Source organism: Eurosta solidaginis, chromosome 4 (assembly GCF_040869045.1).
Source record: "Eurosta solidaginis isolate ZX-2024a chromosome 4, ASM4086904v1, whole genome shotgun sequence".
Classification (NCBI taxonomy): domain Eukaryota; kingdom Metazoa; phylum Arthropoda; class Insecta; order Diptera; family Tephritidae; genus Eurosta; species Eurosta solidaginis.
The window spans coordinates 4842553-4866280 of record NC_090322.1 but is presented as its reverse complement, the minus strand read 5'-3'; the positions used below and the strand labels follow the sequence as shown (position 1 = coordinate 4866280).

General features: G+C 34.0%; 2 protein-coding genes across 13 annotated transcripts in view; one reads left to right on the top strand and one right to left on the bottom strand.

Annotated features, from left to right (window-relative positions):
• Appl (amyloid-beta-like protein) overlaps positions 1–23728 on the bottom strand; it is a 262090-nt gene that overhangs the window by 49030 nt on the left and 189332 nt on the right. The gene's annotated exons all lie outside the window — the stretch shown is intronic.
• On the top strand, positions 18416–23527 carry LOC137247565 (uncharacterized). The gene is made up of 3 exons (XM_067778550.1): positions 18416–18544; positions 21091–21205; positions 23050–23527. Exons 1-3 carry the CDS (start codon positions 18421–18423, stop codon positions 23219–23221), a joined length of 411 nt encoding a protein of 136 aa, XP_067634651.1. The 5' UTR covers positions 18416–18420; the 3' UTR covers positions 23222–23527.

Sequence of the window (23728 nt, the reverse complement as noted above, 5' to 3'; positions counted from 1 at the left end):
ACTGATATGAATTCATTTAGTGTAGTCTCCAAGCAACCCAGAAGCGCTGGGGACTTCAGATTTATTTATTTTATTTTTCATTAGCCAGCGCAATGTTGCAATTGTCACGCACAACACAGGACAACAAGGCACAGCAGCGACATCTAGTGGCGTATTGTATGACAATTAATTGTTGATTTGGTGTGCAGTTGACAGTGTATAAGAGGCAAAGGAAATAAAGTAAATTTAATAAAAACACTATGAAACTGCTTTCGGGTCTTTGTGGGAGAGGCGAATGATTACAATACAGATCGAGTGTCTTGTGGAGGCGGATAGAGGGCTAGGCATTCTAGAAACATGTGCGTAAAGTTTCAACATGTATTATTTCAGACAAAATCTTTGTACATGGTATACGGAAACCCACAAAATATAAAAAAACGAATTTGCCCCTTGAAGTATGCAATAATTTTTTATGATTTCTTGTTTACGCAATTTATTAGCTAATTAACATCGTTTTCGCATTTGTCTAACGACAAAATGTATTTTAGTAACTTTTAGTAATAGAAATGTCATTGCTACAAGGGTGAAAAATGTTTTTCGCACGAGGTACGCATCCTCTCAGATAGAATAGCAGCACTCATGGCACTTAACTCCCCCATTACTTCGTCCAAGGCCGTCAGCAGTTGGTAGAGGCCGCTTCATGCCGCAACCAACCTTGAAAATATCACGCTTCTATGGATACCTGGTTACAGAAACATTGAGGGCGACGAGAAGGCCGGCGAATTTGCAAAGGCAGGGACACTGCTGGATGCTATGGATACGGTCAAGATGCATCATCCACTAATATCAATAGAGGGAAACACCATAGCAGACTCAAGGAGTAAGCGGTATTCAACTGGTACTCCTCGAACACCTGCAAGACAAACAAGCAAACCTGCCCGATCTACAAAGGTAGGAGAACAGACTACATCCTAAGTAGGGCAAGCAAAGAAATCTGTAGGATTACTGCCACAATCACGTGGCACTCTTTTAAGAGCATTTGCAGTAGCTGCGACGAAGAGGAATTAACGAAAGAACCGAGTTGTCAAAATGTATTGCATACTTAAAGGGGTCATATTTACTGTTTTGACACACACCAAAATATGCAAGACAATTTTTCGCCGAAAAATTGCACTAAGGACACTCTCATACAAAATTTATATGCACGAAAATGTACATGAAAGACGACGAATAATAAGATATAAATTCGCCCCTAGAAGTAGGCAATTATTGCTTCATTTTGAATTGAATTTTTCGTCGCTAAACAACATCACTTTTACACTTCACTAGTATTGTTGAAAAGAAACTGTGAAGGCGGCGAAGTGAAAAAAAAAACAAGTAAGGAAGGCTAAGTTCGGGTGTAACCGAACATTACTTACTCAGTTGAGAGCTGTGGAGACAAAGTAAGGGAAATCACCATGTTGTAAAAGGAACCTAGGGTAACCCTGGAATGTGTTTGTATGACATGTGTATCAAATGGAAGGTATTAAAGAGTATTTTAAGAGGAAGTGGGCCATAGATCTATAGATGGACGCCATTTAGGGATATCGCCATAAAGGTGGACCAGGCCTGACTCGAGAATTTGTTTGTACGATATGGGTATCAAATGAAATGTGTTAATGATAATTTTAAAAGGGAGTGGGCCTAAGTTCTATAGGTGGACGTCTTTTCGAGATATCGCCATAAAGGTGGACCAGGGGTGACTCTAGAATTTATTTTGTACGATATGGGTATCAAATAAAAGGTATTAATGAGTATTTTAAAAGAGCGTGGGCCTAAGTTCCATAGATGGACGCCTTTTCGAGATATCGCCATAAAGATGGACCAGGAGTGACTCTAGAATTTGTTTGTACGATATGAGTATCAAATGAAAGGTGTTAATGAGTATTTTAAGAGGGCGTGGGCCTTAGTTCTATATGTGGACGCCTTTTCGAGATATCGCCATAAACGTGGACCAGGGGTGACTCTAGAATTTGTTTGTACTATATGGGTATCAAACGAAAGGTGTTAATGAGTATTTTAAAAGGGAGTGGGCCTTAGTTCTATAGGTGGACGCCTTTTCGGAATATCGTTATAAAAGTGGACCTGGGTTGACTCTAGAATGCGTTTGTACAATATGGGTGTCAAACGAAAAGTGTAATAAGTGTTTTAAAAGGGAGTGGGACTTTGTTCTATGGGTGGACGCCTTTTCGGGATATCGCCATAAACGTGGACCAGGGGTGACTCTAGAATTTTTGTGTACGATATGGGTATCAAATGAAAGGTGTTAATGAGTATTTTAAAAGTGTGTGGGCCTTTGTTCTATAGGTGGACGCCTTTTCGAGATATCGCCATAAAGGTGGACCAGGGGTGACTCTAGAATTTGTTTGTACGATATGGGTATCAAATGAAAGGTGTTAATGAGTATTTTAAAAGGGCGTGGGTCTTAGTTCTATAGGTGGACGCCTTTTCGAGATATCTCCATAAAGGTAGACCAGGGGTGACTCTAGAATTTGTTTGTACGATATGGGAATCAAATGAAAGGTGTTAATGAGTATTTTAAAAGGGTGTGGGCCTTTGTTCTATAGGTGGACGCCTTTTCGAGATATCGCCATAAAGGTGGACCAGGGGTGACTCTAGAATTTGTTTGTACGATATGGGTATCAAATGAAAGGTGTTAATGAGTATTTTAAAAGGGCGTGGGCCTTAGTTCTATAGGTGGATGCCTTTTCGAGATATCTCCATAAAGGTAGACCAGGGGTGACTCTAGAATTTGTTTGTACGATATGGGAATCAAATGAAAGGTGTTAATGAGTATTTTGAAAGGGAGGGGCCTTAGTTCTATAGGTGGATGCCCTTTCGAGATATCGCCATAAAGGTGGGCCAGGGGTGACTCTAGAATTTTTGTGTACGATATGGGTATCAAATGAAAGGTGTTAATGAGTATTTTAAAAGTGTGTGGGCCTTTGTTCTATAGGTGGACGCCTTTTCGAGATATCGCCATAAAGGTGGACCAGGGGTGACTCTAGAATTTGTTTGTACGATATGGGTATCAAATGAAAGGTGTTAATGAGTATTTTAAAAGGGCGTGGGTCTTAGTTCTATAGGTGGACGCCTTTTCGAGATATCTCCATAAAGGTAGACCAGGGGTGACTCTAGAATTTGTTTGTACGATATGGGAATCAAATGAAAGGTGTTAATGAGTATTTTAAAAGGGTGTGGGCCTTTGTTCTATAGGTGGACGCCTTTTCGAGATATCGCCATAAAGGTGGACCAGGGGTGACTCTAGAATTTGTTTGTACGATATGGGTATCAAATGAAAGGTGTTAATGAGTATTTTAAAAGGGCGTGGGCCTTAGTTCTATAGGTGGATGCCTTTTCGAGATATCGCCATAAAGGTGGGCCAGGGGTGACTCTAGAACTTTTGTGTACGATATGGGTATCAAATGAAAGGTGTTAAAGAGTATTTTAAAAGGGTGTGGGCCTTAGTTCTATAGGTGGACGCCTTTGCGAGATATCGCCATAAAGGTGGACCAGGGGTGACTCTAGAATTTGTTTGTACGATATGGGTATCAAATGAAAGGTGTTAATGAGTATTTTAAAAGGGCGTGGGCCTTAGTTCTATAGGTGGATGCCTTTTCGAGATATCGACATAAAGGTGGACCAGGGGTGACTCTAGAATTTGTTTATACGATATGGGTATCAAATGAAAGGTGTTAATGAGTATTTTAAAAGGGAGTGGGGCTTAGTTCTATAGGTGGATGCCTTTTCGAGATATCGCCATAAAGGTGGGCCAGTGGTGACTCTAGAATTTTTGTGTACGATATGGGTATCAAATGACAGGTGTTAATGAGTATTTTAAAAGGGAGTGGGGCTTAGTTCTATAGGTGGATGCCTTTTCGAGATATCGACATAAAGGTGGACCAGGGGTGACTCTAGAATTTTTTATACGATATGGGTATCAAATGAAAGGTGTTAATGAGTATTTTAAAAAGGCGTGGGCCTTAGTTCTATGGGTGGACGCCTTTTCGAGATATCGCCATAAAGGTGGACCAGGGATGACTCTAGAATTTGTTTATACGATATGGGTATCAAATGACAGGTGTTAATGAGTATTTTAAAAGGGAGTGGGGCTTAGTTCTATAGGTGGATGCCTTTTCGAGATATCGACATAAAGGTGGACCAGGGGTGACTCTAGAATTTGTTTATACGATATGGGTATCAAATGACAGGTGTTAATGAGTATTTTAAAAGGGAGTGGGGCTTAGTTCTATAGGTGGATGCCTTTTCGATATATCGACATAAAGGTGGGCCAGGGGTGACTCTAGAATTTGTTTATACGATATGGGTATCAAAAGACAGGTGTTAATGAGTATTTTAAAAGGGAGTGGGGCTTAGTTCTATAGGTGGATGCCTTTTCGAGATATCGACATAAAGGTGGACCAGGGGTGACTCTAGAATTTGTTTATATGATATGGGTATCAAATGACAGGTGTTAATGAGTATTTTAAAAGGGGGTGGGGTTTAGTTCTATAGGTGGATGCCTTTTCGAGATATCGCCATAAAGGTGGGCCAGGGGTGACTCTAGAATTTTTGTGTACGATATGGGTATCAAATGACAGGTGTTAATGAGTATTTTAAAAGGGAGTGGGGCTTAGTTCTATAGGTGGATGCCTTTTCGAGATATCGCCATAAAGGTGGGCCAGGGGTGACTCTAGAATTTTTGTGTACGATATGGGTATCAAATGACAGGTGTTAATGAGTATTTTAAAAGGGAGTGGGGCTTAGTTCAATAGGTGGATGCCTTTTCGAGATATCGACATAAAGGTGGACCAGGGGTGACTCTATAATTTGTTTATACGATATGGTTGTCAAATGACAGGTGTTAATGAGTATTTTAAAAGGGAGTGGGGCTTAGTTCTATAGGTGGATGCCTTTTCGAGATATCGACATAAAGGTGGACCAGGGGTGACTCTAGAATTTGTTTATACGATATGGGTATCAAATGACAGGTGTTAATGAGTTTTTTAAAAGGGAGTGGGGCTTAGTTCTATAGGTGGATGCCTTTTCGAGATATCGCCATAAAGGTGGGACAGGGGTGACTTTAGAATTTTGTACACGATATGGGTATCAAATGACAGGTGTTAATGAGTATTTTAAAAGGGAGTGGGGCTTAGTTCAATAGGTGGATGCCTTTTCGAGATATCGACATAAAGGTGGACCAGGGGTGACTCTAGAATTTGTTTATACGATATGGGTATCAAATGACAGGTGTTAATGAGTATTTTAAAAGGGAGTGGGGCTTAGTTCTATAGGTGGATGCCTTTTCGAGATATCGGCATAAAGGTGGACCAGGGGTGACTCTAGAATTTGTTTATACGATATGGGTATCAAATGAAAGGTGTTAATGAGTATTTTAAAAAGGCGTGGGCCTTAGTTCTATAGGTGGACGCCTTTTCGAGATATCGACATAAAGGTGGACCAGGGGTGACTCTAGAATTTGTTTGTACGATATGGGTATCAAATGAAAGGTGTTAATGAGTATTTTAAAAAGGAGTGGGCCTTAGTTATATATGTGAACGCCTTTTAGAGATATCGCCATAAACGTGGACCAGGGGTGACTCTAGAATTTGTTTGTACGATATGGGTATCAAATTAAAGGTATTAATGAGGGTTTTAAAAGGGAGTGGCCCTTAGTTGTATATGTGAAGGCGTTTTCGAGATATCTACCAAAATGTGGACCAGGGTGATCCAGAACATCATGTGTCGGGTAGCGCTAGTTTATTTATATATGTAATACCACGTACAGTATTCCTTCCAAGATTCCAAGGGCTTTTGATTTCGCCCTGCAAAACTTTTTCATTTCTTCTACTTAATATGGTAGGTGTCACACCCATTTTACCAAGTTTTTTTCTAAAGTTATATTTTGCGTCAATAGACCAATCCAATTACCATGTTTCATCCCTTTTTTCGTATTTGGTATATAATTATGGCATTTTTTTCATTTTTCGTAAATTTAGATATCGAAAAAGTGGGCGTGGTCATAGTCGGATTTCGGCCATTTTTTATACCAATACAAAGTGAGTTCAGATAAGTACGTGAACTGAGTTTAGTAAAGATATATCGATTTTTGCTCAAGTTATCGTGTTAACGGCCGAGCGGAAGGACAGACGGTCGACTGTGTATAAAAACTGGGCGTGGCTTCAACCGATTTCGCCCTTTTTCACAGAAAACAGTTATCGTCCTAGAAGCTAAGCCTCTACCAAATTTCACAAGGATTGGTTAATTTTTGTTCGACTTATGGCATTACAAGCATCCTAGACAAATTAAATGAAAAAGGGCGGAGCCACGCCCATTTTGAAATTTTCTTTTATTTTTGTATTTTGTTGCACCATATCATTACTGGAGTTGAATGTTGGCATAATTTACTTATATGCTGTAAAGATATTAACTTTTCTTTTAAAATTTGAATTTAAAACAAATTTTTTTTAAAAAGTGGGCGTGGTCGTTCTCCGATTTTGCAAATTTTTATTAAGCAGACATAAAGTAATAAGGGTAACGTTCCTGCCAAATTTCATCATGATATCTTCAACGACTGCCAAATTACAACTTGCAAAACTTCTAAATTACCTTCATTTAAAAGTGGGCGGTGCCACGCCCATTGTCCAAAATTTTACTAGCTTTCTATTCTCCGTCATAAGCTCAACTCACCTACCAAGTTTCATCGCTTAATGCGTATTTGGTAATGAATTATCGCACTTTTTCGATTTTTCGAAATTTTCGATATCGAAAAAGTGGGCGTGGTTATTGTCCGATATCGTTCATTTTAAATAGCGATCTGAGATGAGTGCCCAGGAACCTACATACCAAATTTCATCAAGATACCTCAAAATTTACTCAAGTTATCGTGTTAACGGACAGACGGACAGACGGACGGACGGATGGACGGACGGACGGACATGGCTAAATCGAATTTTTTTCGATACTGATAATTTTGATATATGGAAGTCTATATCTATCTCGATTCCTTTATACCTGTACAACCAACCGTTATGCAATCAAAGTTAATATACTCTGTGAGCTCTGCTCAACTGAGTATAAAAATGTGTTGCATACCTCCAGGGATCGTATTTGTTTTTCTGATTTCGTTACAGGATTAAATCTAGAAAGTTGTTCAACGAGAAATTTCACTACACGTTTTTTTACAACTAAACTGTTTACAAAGCTTGTGAAAGACCGCAAAGAAAGAAAAGCGGGTTTGCCCCTTGAAGTATGCAACAATTTGTTTTATTTTTTTCTTTGCTAAAGAACTCAGCTTGTATGTTGTTATCGTGTTAATCTGATCATTAATTAGCAAGTAGGCGCATTCAAGCAAAGCAAATGTCTATTTTTAATATTATTACCATTATTAATATTGTATAATTTAAGGGGAGGAATTTCCTTTTTGAGTATATGTGGTATTCTATTTTTCGAACACGCCTCTAGTGAAATTTTTATTGATTGTTGCACAGTTTAATAATTTAAATTGAATAAATCAATGAGTTATTATGTGTACAATCTAGATTGTGTGGAAAATAAAAATGAAAAAAATTATGAAACTTTCAGCAACAATAAAACTAAAATGCTTACAACATATTGTAGTGCATTTGAAAATGTAGCTCGTTGATTAATAAATTATTGCGCAAATAAATACACTTTATTAAAGCAATACAACTATTTTTGAGCTAATAAATTCAAGTTTTTGTAAAATCAAACAAATAATTTTTGAATAGCCACAAATATACGCTGACATACTTTTAGGCGCATAAAGTTAAATTTTTACTACGCCAGTGACAGCTGTCAACATTTGTTTGTTTTCAAATAAAGCTGCATTTGCAATATTTGCACGAATTTTTTTTTTAAATGTTACGACAAACAAACGCGTTGGTGGCGGTTGATTATATAAAATAATAAAATAAATGGCTGTTACTTTTCTGTGATGATGGCTAACCTTTTTTAATCAAAATTTAATAAAAAATTACGCAAAAAAAAATTTACAAAAATTTGATTCTCTCATTTTCCTACAAAATGACTATGCATTTGAATTTTTAACGAAATATATTCAATACTTTAAATAATACAAAAGTCAATCATGCATTATGTGATTTGCTTCAATGGCTGCCAGTGCCTGTCCAATGCAGACATGGAAAATATTAGAAAACATTTCAAATGATGTAAAGAATGACGCAAAACTTTTGTTTGACGTAAAGTTGTCAATTTAATTGACGTAAATATTTTTAAGGTTCATTAATTTCAAATTGCGTATAATATTTATGAGTGGCGGTTAATTTGTGTATGAATGGCTTGGATAGGTTTTTTCATGAGCATTAGAGCTAAATCGTCCAATACAATTGGGCAAAAGTTCACATTTTTTGCAAAAAGAAGTTAAAAAAATATAAAATACTAGCATAGGATTTAAGGATAAGGCATACATTTAGGTGCACCTCAGAAATTTTCAAGGACCGAGTCAAAACTTGGCAGATTTCAAAAGAGAAAGTTCCACGCTGGCAGAGACGAGGATACCAGTAGAGCATATTTGTAAAAAATCAAAAAACTAGTTGATTTTAGTCACGTTAATTAAAATTTTTACGGGTTTTTCAGTTGAATGTCACGTCAGTACGACATCGAAGGACTATTTCGATGGAATGTACCGATTATAATCATAGGAATATATTACAGGGTCTTTATAAGTTTACCAAGTGCTTAAATGTTTGCTACGTTAAGCTAAGCTTCTCCTAGATAACATTTGTATTTCTGTTAAAAAATGGATTTTAATGTATCCAATAAACTAGATGTCTAGATGTTCTTATGCCTTACATTTGATGTACTTTCATATTCGTTCCCCGATCTTTGGCAGAAATCAAGATTGACCAACTTCATGCAGAAGTAAATTTATGCAACCTAAATAAATATTTTTACAAATACTTAAATTCATTACTCGTTAAGGAAATACCAAAAAATGACTCAAGAAATAAGAAAACTGATTTCTAAAAGCAAACGTATAGGCTTCATACATTCGCAAACATATCTACGGCTGTATTTGTGCAAGATATCCCCGTAAGTCTTTCTGCAACGCGTTGCAAATGTAAAATATCATTAAACTTACAAAGCGCTTTGATGGCATATCCGGTGACATAGGCCATATTGTACAAGCACATACATGCATACATGAAAATGAGCACATGCTTATGTGTAGATATGTGCATATGTGACACTTGGGTCGTTAAAGTCAATAGTTTCATGGGAGCTGAACATTTTTTAAAATTCAGCATTGCCTTTGGGCAACGTCATTATCCAGTGTCAGTTTCAATGTTTGCATTAGCATTGGGTAGCTAGAAGGGGTTGAAGGGGCATATATTATGTGAAGAAGAGAGGTCAGAAGCTGCACGTCTCATAGAAAAATCATTTAACTTCATGTTGAATGTTAAGGCTGGAAATGACATAGTTAAGAAGAAAATTCGCTTAGATCTCCCCTTCGTTTATAGAGAACAAGGTGTTTGTTTGGTCCGAATTCGATATATGTCAATATATTTTCTAAAATTTTTATAACGGTATTGAACATGGTGCAAGGTACATATCAATCTTGAATAAATGCTCTTTGGATTCTGCTTGGAGAACTGTAGTGGGAATACGAAATCCTAGCCCACAATGAAGTAGCGATCGCAGAGAGGACATTCAAATGGCTTAGCTGATTTTTCTTCTAATGTTGGGTTCAAAAAAGAGACTAAAAAAAATAAATGTAAGGCGCGATAACCTCCGAAGAGATCTAAGGCCGAGCTTCTCTTCCAATTTGCGTCGTGCTCCTCTTGATTCTTCCCTACAAATTGGCCGGACGGGAACTACATGTTTTATGCCGAGTCCGAACGGCATCTGCAAGGCAGATGAGTTTTCACTGAGAGCTTTTCATGGCAGAAATACACCCAGAGCGCTTGCCAAACACTGCCGAGGGGCGACCCCGCTTAGAAAAATTTTCTTCTCATTGAAAAACCTTATATATAAAATTTTTGATGTTACTTTGCCCGGAGTGCGAACCCAGGGCATACGGTATGGCAGGCGGAGTACGCTACCATCACACCGTAAAAACACTTCAAATAAATTTTAAAAATTAATTTCTTCCCATTTCCTTCTACGTAAAACAAAAGCATAAGTTAATTATTGTCATTCTTGTTTGTTTTCCTTTCATTGCAAACCATCATCAAATGCTTCACCTTCATGCTATTTGCCCATGAAATATACTGACGTACATCCTGCATCATCAACTTCCTGAAATTATTTCATATGTCCATCAGCACTTCCTTCCTTATTTTAATTACAGCAGCTTTCTACAGGCTAACTTTTTTATTGGTCATTTCGATTGCGCCTTGAAATAGGCTACATGAATTATTTGAAAAAATTGCTTTGGGTTTCATTGCAAAGTTTCCAATTTGTTGTACCATATAACAAAATTTATTGACGTGGAAAATAAAAGTATTTAAATAAAACGGACGAATTAAAATAAAAATAAGATTGTATATATGTAAGAGATGTATGTGAGTATGTATGCAAGAATATGAAATGGAAATATATGAAATCATAGCGATACTTAAGCACGTCCTATCATCCTACGCAGTCGTGAAAGAGCTTGACATTGAAATATACGTTCACGTTTTTTATTTATTTATAGTTTATATTTACATTTTGTACAAACATATGTGTAAACATATCGTGTATGGGGCATTCCATATGAAAGTAACCAAAAGCATGAGTCAATAATTTTCAAAATTAAGAAAAGTGCAAAAAGTTCTTTAAAATACATGGAAACTTAAAAAATTGAGAAAATTGCGCTATTTTTGCAGAACTTAGATATTTTTTTTAACTCTTTGCCGAAATATATGTCTGTATATATGTAAGTACAATTTTAAAATATTAAAAATTCCAAAACTTGTAAGGTTTCAAACATTTCCTTATTTTTGTAAATCCTTAATTTTATTTGATTAAGTTTCGAATTTTGCAAAAGTTTTGATTACTTCTAAACCAAGAAAAAAATTCTTAATAATTTTGAAGCTATTTTTTTGTAGGTTTTCTTCATTCCGGACCATAAAAAATTTTTAAATCATTTCAAGCTTTTTGAAATTCTTTAACTCTTTTATTAGAATAATAAAATATATTTTTTATGAATATTAGTATTTGTGTTGCTGCAGTTTTTAGCGTAGTTTTCTACTAAAACAAACATTGTTTAGCCCAAGAATTAGTCATAACTATGTAGACCAAGTCCGATTTTATACACACAAAAAAAAATTGTATGTCAAAACACAAACTGCGGTTTGTTATGTATAAAAATTATTTTTATTTTTGCAAATATTTTTATTTTTTGAAATTTAACTTTTTTGTAAATTTAATAAACTCTCAATGAAATTGGTTATATACATTGTTTTGTTTGTTATTTGAGATTTTTTAAATAATTTTTCTTATTTTCTTTTTGCAAAGAAAAATTTTTTTGGCATTTGTAATTTGTAGTGTTTTCAAGTTTCAAAAATAAACTTTTTTTGAGTTTTCTTAAATTTTTTTCGGAACAAATATTTGTTTTTTTGCCTTTATTGTTCCAAGACTTTAAAAATTTTTAAATTTGCATAAATATTTTGAAATATCTATATTTCATATATTTTGAACATATCTTATAAAAAAAAATTATAAGATTTGTAAAAAGAAAATTTTGTTTTTATCAGATTCTGCAAATATTTCCAAGCTTTCGTATCTTCTTAACATATTTTTTTTTCAAACCAATTATTTTTTATGGGTTTTGTAGATATCTGATGTTTAATAAACAACCATTTTGAATTGACTTTGTTTCATGTATTGTTTCTATTGTTAAAATTTTTTTAATTCCAAAAATTTAAAATTGTTTCGTTTTTTGTAAACTTTTCTTCAAAAAAAAAAAAAGTTATGGAATTCGTAAGATGCTTATAATTTTATACTTTTTAAATTCGTAAAAGAGCTGATAGCCCTGGCAATTAATTCTCTTTTAATGTTAGCACCTTAATTTACTTAATTTGTTAATAAATAATAATAAAAATAAATAAATTTGAAAACTTTTTTATTTTTAACTTCTACATTTATTTTTCGAGTTTTCAAGTTTCAAACATTTTAAAATTTATCTAAATATTTTGAGAACAAATGTTTTTAATGTATTTGGTTCTTAGACTTCATGATTTTAAAAAACGTAAAATTTTTTAAAATTTAGAAAATATGTACATATAAAAACAATTTTTTATCGAAAAAAAATTATAGAATTTTTAAACAAATTTTTATTTTTATTTTTCAGACCCCGCAAATTTTCGAATTATTACAATTTATTTTTCCAAACATATATCTTTTGTCGGTTTTATAGATATTTAATGTTTAAAAATTTCATCAATTTTTTTTTTATTTTTTTCGGAACAAATATTTCTTATTTGAATTTTTTTCATTTTTAAAGTTTCAGACCTAATTTTTTTTTTAATTTTTGAAGTTTTATTTGCAATTAAAAAATTTTTTTTTCAGTATGATGATTAAAAAATTGCGTTTCTGACGTATTATATTTGGCTAAAAGGGGTAAAGACTGCAAACGTTAAGATGGAATGATCCACATTTGTGTACGTAAATTACTAATAAGTTTCTAAATATTTAGTTACAAGTATTTTTTTTTCAAAAATGTTCCCCTTTCGTTATTATTTGTATTTATGTGTGTGCGCGTGTTTTCAAAGCTTAAAAATAAAACTTTCTTTTTGACGTTCGCAGACGGCACAAGCGAATGGCGCACCCTTACTGAAATATTCATAAAACAGTGCACTTACATACATACATACATATGAAGTATGCACACCTCTTCCGCTTAGCTTTTAGTAGTACTCTACCTGACATTCAGTTTTCCGACTTGTGCAGTATGTGTAATTTATTATTTTTTAACAATTTCTATTTTTCGTATATTTTTTTTTTAGTTTCCTTTACCTGCCCGCAGCTAACAGCTAGTTGCACTCGCTCGTTCATGTGTGTAAGTTGCAATCAAAAAGTGAACTCACTCGTGTGAGTATCGACTTACTGCTCTCAAACATACACACACACACACACTCAACTTTTGCTAAGCAAACACTTCGGTAAGTACATACATACATAAATACATACATTTAAATAAGGATGTACTACACCAAGCGCACTGACATTGAACTCCGTTACATTTATTTAGTTTATTTTTATTCAAAAGTTTTTCTTTTTGCCCTTTTTTAGTTAACATAAAAAGTAAAAACTAAATTTGCATGAATAATTTTTATGCTTTTCCTTACTTACGTATATTTTAATAAATAAATTCATTATTAATTTTAATATATTCGAAAAAAAAGTTTTGTCGGATTTCAATTTCAAATCAAATGCAAAGTAAGTTCGTAGAGCAAAGATTGCCTCTCGTATGTAAGAGAAGCGCCTTATGTTAGGATGAGAGATTGAGTATACTTTTTGGTCCAAACAAGACTCAATCCAGCTCAAGTTCAGCTTAATTAGCTGGATAAAGGACAAACAAAGAGCGATCTACGAGAGAAGGATTACATCTCGCAGCGAGGAGTAGATTTACCAAGTATCAGGGGATCAGCGCAAAACATCTTAACCTTTAGAATTTTTTGATAAAAATTAATGTGTGTGTGTGTGTCCTATGGGCGTTTAAAGCATTTTTTCCGATCTTGGCCAAATTTTCACGGTATTTTTCTGGTTATAAAAATATAAGTGTTAGTGGGAGTATACAGGGAGGGAGCGGAGAGTAGCAGAGGGAGTAGGGTAGGAGTGGGAATGGAAAATGGAGTTGGAGTGATATTGGAATTATAGGGGCTAGTGGGAATGGGAGCAAGTGTGGGAGTGGAACTTAGAGTGGGAGTGAGTGGAAATGAGAGTGGAAGTGGGAGTGGCAGTGAGTTTGGGAGTAGGATAAGGAATGGATAGATAAAAGAAAGAGAAGTGGAAGATAAAATAAATAGATTGGGATAGAGAGTGACGAAAGGAATCACTTTATTAACGTTGGAAAACCAATCTTCGGGCAGGACAGCCTATGAAAAATTTATGATGGCTATAAGTTTATGAAATATGACGTGCTATGACTATTTGTGAATATCCTCGTATATGTATATATATGGGAGACTATGATGACTCTTTCAACTAGAATTATATTATTAGACCCCATTAATCGATGTAGATAGAACATTACGATCTTACGAAACCCATAAAAAGTGATGGCTGGTGTTGTTGTTGTTGTTGTAGGCCTTGCGGATTGTTATCGATGTTGATGATCCTTTGTCGGATGCAGATCCGGTACGTTTTGGTAACAAGCACCATAAAGGTACTAGCCCGACCATCTCGGGAACAATTTGGTATGAGCACATGCAACCTTCTAGGTCATACTGCCCTCCCATCCTTTAGATCCATCAGGAATTCGGGGTCACCAGAGCCTCGGCTGTTAATGAAACAGGATTCTCTATGGGTAGGTGAGGTTGAAAATTGGGTTGGAGAAGCTATATATTGCGCTGGCAACACCTTGAGAGGGTTGCGCTACACAACCCCTTGAATCAATTTGGTATTTTAGTTGCCTCTTATCACAGGCATACCTACCGCCGGTATATTCCAAAACCCCTAACACGCAGGGGAAGTGATAGCTGGTCTGCAGACAAGATGACTTTTTTTCTCAATATTATATTTTCGTTCAGGTTATGTGACGCAGAACGACAGCGATCTTTTAAATCTTCGAGGAGTGGTTGCTAAAACAACAACGACAGCAAAAGCGAGAGGAAATCACTCGCCCAAGTGGCTTAAAAGAGGCTTAGAATATTCCCGCGGTCTGTGTATGGGAATATCAGTGGCTTAAAAATGATTAAGTGGGGACATTTCTGGTTAGACGAGTGTGATGCCAAACGGGACTCACGCTTAACGTAACTCGCAGATTTTGACAACAACTTATAAGCTTATTTACTGATGTGAGATGTTACCACGTTTATGATAAATTCACTTATTTTGAATGGAGCTCAGTCGTATTAAGACAAATATAGCTGTGCTACTGAGCCTATCAAAAATAGGATTTTTCTTTGCCTTTGAAGACAATGATGAAGTCAAAATATATTAAACACCTCCTCAACTAGCTTTCGGGTTCTTGCTACAAAACTGTTTGCATTTTGGCATTGTTTTATTACACCACCATTCAAAAAAAAAAAAAAATGTCGCATCTGGTAATTCGTCAAGTGTATTCCGATGCGTGTTGATGAGTTGAAACCAACTACGCTATTAGAATTGGCTTAGCTGGTTCCAGTTCGAGCTTAGGCTTGAAAACGCTCAATCAGCAGTGATATTTTGTCCGATTTTCAAGCTACGGCCCATTAAGTAAATTCTGGTAGCGGTTTCGGAATTAGAGCATCAAAAATAATATCAATGCATGTGCCGCATTTCAAGAACCGGCAAGTTATTTTTTTTTGTGGTGATGTTATTAACAAATGAACACACTTAGTTCAATTAAAAAGCATCCCTTTCACATATTTTTTAAAATAAAATCTATTTGCATTAATATTTCATTGCACTTCAATTTAAATACCGCAGTCATGCCTATTCATACATACGCACATATAATTTATTAATTCATCATTTAAGCAAAATGCTTTTGCACGCTGCCGTAATAAATCAAGATTATCGTTTCCGAGATTATTTTTATATTAACTCATTCAATTATCATTGAATCGTTCCATATTTATTTTTACCGCATAGACATACATATTTATGCATATGTATACGAGGGATTAGCAGGCGCATAGCTATGTGCGAGTGTATTTGTGTGTGTAAATAGGTTTATGTTTGCTCGCAGCATAAATTTATGCTCTCTGCATGGGTTTGTCAATCTTTACTCAGATTATAATGTACGTGCATATGGTTTAAGCATGCGCCATGTGCATCTGTCAGATAAGTAATAATTGTGTAAAATTTATGCGCAGCAGGTCTAGAAATTAACAGAAACAACAACAACAGCAGACTCAACTGTAGATGCCAGTTCCACATATTTACTTAATAAAATTGTAACCAGCCATTTTATGGCCGGGTTCCCGAAACATTTTTCCATTAACGCTATAGTATGAGACAAAGATACTCTAGCTTCGTCAGCAATATATGCACTTAACCCAGTTGTAACCGCTGTGCCTCTAACGCCATCCATTAAAATTATACTCTTAAAAGGGGAAACAAGCTAGATTATTGCTCAAAAGGCGTTGGAATAGACTTAATAAAAACAAACCACTAGGCATTTTATCTTAGTAAAGGTTGGGTTAGGTTAAACTGCCCGGTCCATGAGGACCCCACATAGACTGAGTGGGTCCGTACTGTTATCAGAAGTTTGTCTAACGGACAAACTGAAAAACCACATCAAAGACCAGGACCTATGGCGATTCAAGGGCTTAATAAGCGCAATACAAAGCTTCCGCACCACAGTTATCAACCTCACCTACGCGAAGGAAATCCTGTTATAAATATAAATGTATCATACATGTATTTAGCAGTCGAGGCTCTCGCGACCTCAAGTTCCTCATGGAAATACGGAGTGGAGGGCGGGCTGGCCTAGGAGGTGAAATGTGGTCATATTAATCATTACCGAGATGGTAGGGCTAGTACCTTAATGGTGCTTTGTTACCGGAACGTACCGGATCTATAGCCGGTAAAGGACCAAAACCTTCGGCGAGCGTATTTATTGTTAATACAACAACAACAACAACCAGGACCTATGTTATAAAATAACTCCGTCTGCTTTACAGCACCTAGAAAAACGCCTATTTACTCTTCCTTAATTTATCTTTCTAGATTTTATTGTATCCTTAAACTGCTCTACTTAGACGGTGCTAAAAACTCCGTACGGGCCTCCTTTTGTACTTAGTTCCTAATCCTTTCGCCAAGACACTGTAGTGGTAATATATACGCGGACAGTTGTGTGCCATTAAATTGGACGAAAAAACTTTGCTGAGTGGACTCGAGCCCCATCTCACTATTTAGTATCACTCCTCCGAAGATATTTCAGGCCGAGATTCTCTTCCAAATTTTCCAACAATTTGGCGGGACGGGACCTACATGCTTTATGCCGACTCCGAACGTCAAGATGAGGTTTCACTGAAATGCTTTTCATGGCAGAAATACACTCGAAGTGTTTGCCAAATTATTTCCGAGGGGCGACCCGATTAGAAAAACCAGGACCATCGGTGTGGTAGGAGGGAAGCCTGGATGTACTCATAACTTCGAAATTGCAGATTTCTGAATTAGCTTTTGATCTGGTTGTGCGATATGTAAGTGATTAGTGTTTACTAAGAAGACTTAAGGCGATTCCTTATATAAAGTAAAATCGAGCAGTATATATCTTGTTGACTGAAATATTTAGGTGCAGTTTCCTTCTACTTAAAACTAAATAAAAACATTTGTTTCGAGCTTTTTTGCTAAGCGTACTCTTTTTGTGTTGGGTGCGTTACATTGTAAGCTTATGTAAAATATGAAATCATACTAAAAAACAACACGCTTAAGTGAACAATGGATTTTCATTCATAAAAATAGTTATTGGACAAAACTACGGACTAGCGTAGCATAAATAAAAGTGAAAAAAAAAGAAGAAAATATTTAAAAACAAATACACACATACATACATACCGGGTTACTCATAACCAATCGCACATTTGCTGACTTGCTTAACGCACATACGTACAAATATTGATGAAATCAAAACGAGGAACTTCAAATTTGTTCCAGAAGCTTTCGAAAATATTTTTCCAACAAAAAAATTACGAAAAACTCAATAAAAATTTCCAAACAGAGAAAAAAAACGAAATTGCGATGCAAACAAATCGAATTGATAACCTATGACCCCTCGGTGAAGCGCAGCTAAGCGGGGCAATTATTGTTTTTGGCGTTTGGAATGATTGCGAAGCACACACAACAACAAAAACAAATATAAATAAAACAACAAAACATGCATACAATGTAAATACAAAACAATATACATAAATGCAAATCAGTGGGACAACTGAATTAAAACGAAAAATGAAAATATGTAGAATAACAAAATAAAAACAACATAAATAAAAAAACAAAAACAGATTATAAGCATAAGTGCAAGTTCGGCGCGTATCAGCAAATAACGCTTTGAGCAAATAACTGATAAGCGCGAGAATTTGATGAGAGCACAACAAACACACAGAGATATTTGAGATTTGAGTGAGCAGTAAAATATGAAAATTCTAAGCTGAGATTTGTAATTTGTTTGCTGTGTGCCAGATAAGAATGTTAGCTTATTAAAGAGCGCTCTCTTTGCTAGCTTGAAGCTAAATCGTGCTAGCACTTGTTTTTGCTTAGCTCAGTACTCAACTAACTATCGTCATGTTTTGTTCACAAGAAAGGGCCTTTCTGCAATTTTCTTTTCTATTTATTGGCGCTTTGGTGTTGTTGCTTTTATTTAGTGGCAATATTGAGGCCTATTCGGGCTTAATACCGCCCGATCCAGGTGTGTAAAGTGGAAGTTTACTAAAATATTTATATGAACGCAAAAATTTGAGATCAAAATTTCAATGATAGAAATAAAATGTTTGGAAATAAAATCTTCAAAACGTGAAAGTTTATAGAAATTGAATAAAAAATAATGTGATGAATAAACAAAGAATGAAAGACTCTTAAACAATTTAGTAGTAGAAATCTAGGGAGAACTGCGTTTTTTTACTTGCATTCTTTGTTGGTTTAAAAAAAAAAAAACCAAAAAAAAGTTTGCATATCGAATTCAAATTTTGTTATATAATTTCTCTAATTTTGGAATATTTTTGCGAAACTATTTCTATTTAATGTTTTAAAGAAAGTGAAATTTTTTTGTAATTTGGAGTATGTAGTATACGTGGGAGAATTAAAAGCTAAACCTAAGCAAAAAGTCGATATTTACCATTTTAATTAAAAAAAATGTTTTAACAGGAAAAATTTATAAACATTAATTTGAAAAACTTAGAAATGTGATGGAAGTTATGAAATGAAATAACAAGAAGAAACATACTTGAAAATTCCAAAATTTAAAATATTTAATAAAAATAATTGTGTTGAAAAAATATAAAAACATTGTTCAAAAAGCAAACATTTATAAACATAAATGTAAAAATCATTTAAAAAATTTAATTATGTGAAAAAAAATTATGTTAAGAAATTTGAAAACACGAGTTTTGAAGGTAAACAAAATTTTTAATTTGTTAAAAACTGAAAACATTAAAAATTTTTATATTTATTTTAAGAAATTAAAACTTAGACTTTTTTAATTTCTGAAATTCATTCCAAAGTTAAGAGATTTGAAAAAAAGCTAAAAAAAATCTAAAAATTTAACAAAACCTGAAAAGTGAAATGAATTTTAAAAGGTGAAAAAGAGAAACTAAAAAATATAAAAGTACTATTTTCATTTTTACAAAATATATAAATATTATGACAAATTTAAGTGTGCCTGTAAGACATAAATAATAATAGATCAGAAGTTAGCAAAAAGTTAAGAAAAAAAGTTGAATAGAAAATTATTGTGAAACACATAAACGGAACAAAAATGAAAAATAAGACAAAAAAACTTCATTAATTAAGATTTTAGTATTTGTTATCGTTTGGCTTTTTTTTATGAAAATGTTTTGTTGCACTGTACTAAATTTGATAACAAATGAAAATCGAATGGAAATTTAACATACAAAATTTCTGGGAACATTAAAAACATAAAACGAATCAGAAATTAAAGAAATGGTAAAATAAAGAAAAATTATTTTATTAAAAATTGTCTAACATTAGAACAGTATATAAGTATGTAGGTCTTATTAGCTTATGAGAAATCATCAAAGGAATTAAGAAAAAGTAAAAAAAGATTAATTTCAAAAATATCAAAATGTGTGTCAGGCAAAAAGGTTTAAATGTTTAGTACAAAAATAAAATAACTTTTTTGAAATACTTTAAAACAATAAACATAAATTTTACTAACTAAAGGTTTGAAAAAAAAAAAAATAAAAAAATAAAAAATAAATAAGGTTTATAAAATAATATAAAAATTTTGGGGTTAAAAAAATGCAAATACATATAATAAAAAAAAGGTTTGGAATTTAAAAATTTTCAACTGTTTCATTTTCTTAATATAAAAATATATAAAATGTGAAAAACCTAAAACATTTTAAACACTAATTTAAACATTATTGACATTATTAATTAATTAAGTTAATTTGGTGACCTTTTTAATTTATCTTTGAGTTAAGCTGGCTCGAGGTCAGGTATAATACTCCACGTCAGACATTGCAAGCGTGAAAATAAGTTTGCCCTGAGGACGATTACCGAAGGTAGTCGAAATATATCGGTTATACAAGGACTTCTTGTGTTTTTTACATCTGACCTCGAGCCAGCTTAACTCAAAGATAATTATTAATTAATTAAAAAAACAAAAATACATTAAAGCATTAAATTTGAACATTCAAGGACCTTAATAAACCTTGTGTTACTATGCATTTTATAAACTTTAATTAAATAAAACATTTTGTTATCGTAGCGAATGGAATATAATGACAAAATAAAAAAAAATAAACAATACAAAAAAAATAAAAAGTTTCTTATTAAAAATAAAAACTAAATAAAAAAACGAAAACAAAAAAAAAATAATTTTTTTTTTAATAAAATGGTTAAAAAAATAATACTCAATTTGAACTAAAAAAAATAAAACAAAATGTGGTTATTTGTCCGGAGGTTTCTTTCATCGTCTATAATGAAGTTAATAAAGAACAAATAAAAAAACACAAAAAAATTTTGGACATTTTTGAATTGATTTTTCGAACAAATTGGGACAGATAAACTTTTAAAAGCTTCTTTACTTTCAAAATGTACAATAATTGTCAAAAACTAAAAAATATTAAAAATATTAAAAAAAAATAAAAATTTTAAATTTAAATAGCGACTTTATAAACTCTTGCTCTAAAGTCTTTTTATAAACCAAGTAGTGCAAAAATAAAAAAAAATTTAATTTCCTGGTTTTTTTTTATTTATATTTGTTTTTGTTAGATAACCCCGGCAAATGTGTTTATCGCGGCGATGAACTGAAACTTGGAGTGAATTTCGGCACCGCGCCTTGTCAGCGACTTACTTGCTATGAGAATGGCTCTATACTTATTGAGGGGTAAGTGCGAAGAGTTGTAAAGCTAAATGTGTGATTAACATAAATTCAGCAAAAGTTTTTATGCAAGGAACTACATAAATGAAAAGCTAAATAAAAGCAGAAATATTTTTTTGCAAAAAAAATATTTGTTGAAGCATATGCGCTGATATTTTGATATTGGCAACATTATCTCAGGATTTGAAAAGAACTTTTGCATTCAAGTTTTTGAGTTTTGCACAGTTTTGAAGAACTAAGGAGACTTGCAGTCACAAAACCGCAAACAAAAATAAGTCGCAGAAATGTTTATGAATATGTATGCATGTATGTTCGTGTTGATATGCATATTTACGAGGTGTGGCAATTAAGTTCCGGGAATTTAGTTCTAATCTGGCAACACTTTTTCATTTGTCATAGATAACACGTTTGGTTTGTGTTTTTTTTAATTTGTTTGCAAGTAACTTTACTTTTGTAGGGGCGTAGTAAAATGTGTGACGTACATTACAAGCAACGTGTTTTGATTAAATTTTTATTGATATTTGAGTATGACCCTGAAACGCGTAAGCAAAGTCAAGATTGGGTGAAAAAGAGTGGTGAGCGGCCAACGGAAGCGAGAATGCAAAGGCACATCTGAAGACATAGTTGATTGGGTGTTCGACATCCTTGGCATCCTTCATCGTTAATACGTTCCCGCTGGCCAGAAGGTGAATGGAAGCTTCTATGTTTTCGTTGTGAAGCGACTGAGGTCATGTGGTTTTCGTGTGCGACCTGATTTGCCATTGATGGTTGGATTTTGCAGCACGACCACCATGACGAAGTCGCACCTCAAGGGATCGCATAATAGCGGCGTACAGGAGTTTCTAGGACAGTTTTAATTGTGATATTAAACGGACTAGCTTCGAAGGACTACCAAGGGTACACCCAATCATGGGAGAAACGTTGAAATGGTTGACTAGAGCTAGAGGGAGACTATTGTGAAGGTGGTTAGTAAAATTTTTCCTAAAACATCGTTTTCTTATTTTTTCTTTTACAAACTCCCGGAACTTAATTGCTATACCTCGTATATGCTAGCAAATGCTCAGCTAAGATGCAAATGCGCTAAATAAGAGCGTACACTATACCTACTTTGGTATATATACATTAGGGTGGGCGAAAAAAAAAATGTCCTTATTGTATAGTAAAAGTATTGTTCAGGGCATCAAAAAATCTTAACAAAAACAGCAGATTTTTATTTTAGTGTTTCGAAGTGCCTCAACGCGACTTTGGATTTTCGTTTTTCCATAAAAATCCAAATGGAAATTTTAAAGTTTTTTTTAAAAAGTGTACCCAAATCAACTGCTACATATATTTCTACAGGAAAGTAAATTGTGTACAAAAAAGGTCGAACCAGGTTTTTTGCTAAGTAGACTTGTATAGAAGTTACTCGAGATTGAAGTTCAGCCTCAAAGTGTATGTTCTTCCCCATACGATTCTTATGGAGAAACGCAAGGCGCATTGAGGCGCTTCTTCACATTAAAATAAAATGCTGAGGTTTTGCAGATTATCTTTTTGGATCCCCTGAACAATATTTGCACTAACCAAAAAGAAAAAAAATATTTTTTTGGACCATCCTAATTTCCAAATTCCTACTTTATTCATTCGTGCGTGCGAAAAGAGCGCTGACTACTAATCAAATTAATTAATTTGAATCAATTAAATAAACAGGCTGCAGACAACTCAATTATTTACGACATTTATTCGCATAAAAGTAATTTTCAGTTATTCTTTGTAATTTTACTATGCATTTTTGCCGTCATTGTATACACAGAAATGTGTGTGTATATGTTTTACTTAATTTCGCTTTCTCTTTTTTTTTGTTTATTTTACAGCTGTGGTAAATTGCGCATAGAGACTTGCAATAGCGGTGAACGCATACACTCAGACAAAGCATTTCCAGAATGCTGCAAATTGCGCTATAAATGCAAGAAACCCGATGGCACGCCCTATTTTATTGAACGCGACTCATTCGCAAGCAATCAAGAGAATAAGCTGAGACGTTAAATGAGCGCAGTGAGCGTGTTTGAAAGTGAAAGGAGAAAAGATGAAGTATGTTGCAGCAGAAATTGTATAAAGCGATCGAGCGCCGCAAGTGATTGTGAAAAGTGTGGCGTGTGCGAAGAAAAGAAGGAAGAAGAAAATGTTGAGTTGAGTTTTTTGAAGTAAGAAATGAGAAGCGCAGCAGCCTTGCTTTTAACGATTCATTGCTGATTGCAGATTTAATTTTAATTTTGATTTTATGTTTTTTTTTTAATTTTTATTTACCTTAGAATAATAATAAACGAAAGAAATATTTATTATCAACAGAAAGTGATTCATATATTAATAGCCTATTCGGTTTATTTATTTATTTGGAATTCATTAGAGAAAATTTCTTTAGCTATGTTTATCAGCTGTGTTGTTAGTTAGTTAGTGTGACGAGTCCCTACTGACCATAATTAGCACCCTGCTTGGCGAAGGTCATAAAGAGCTAAATACTCCACGGTGCTCCTATTCGGCACTAGGTCACAG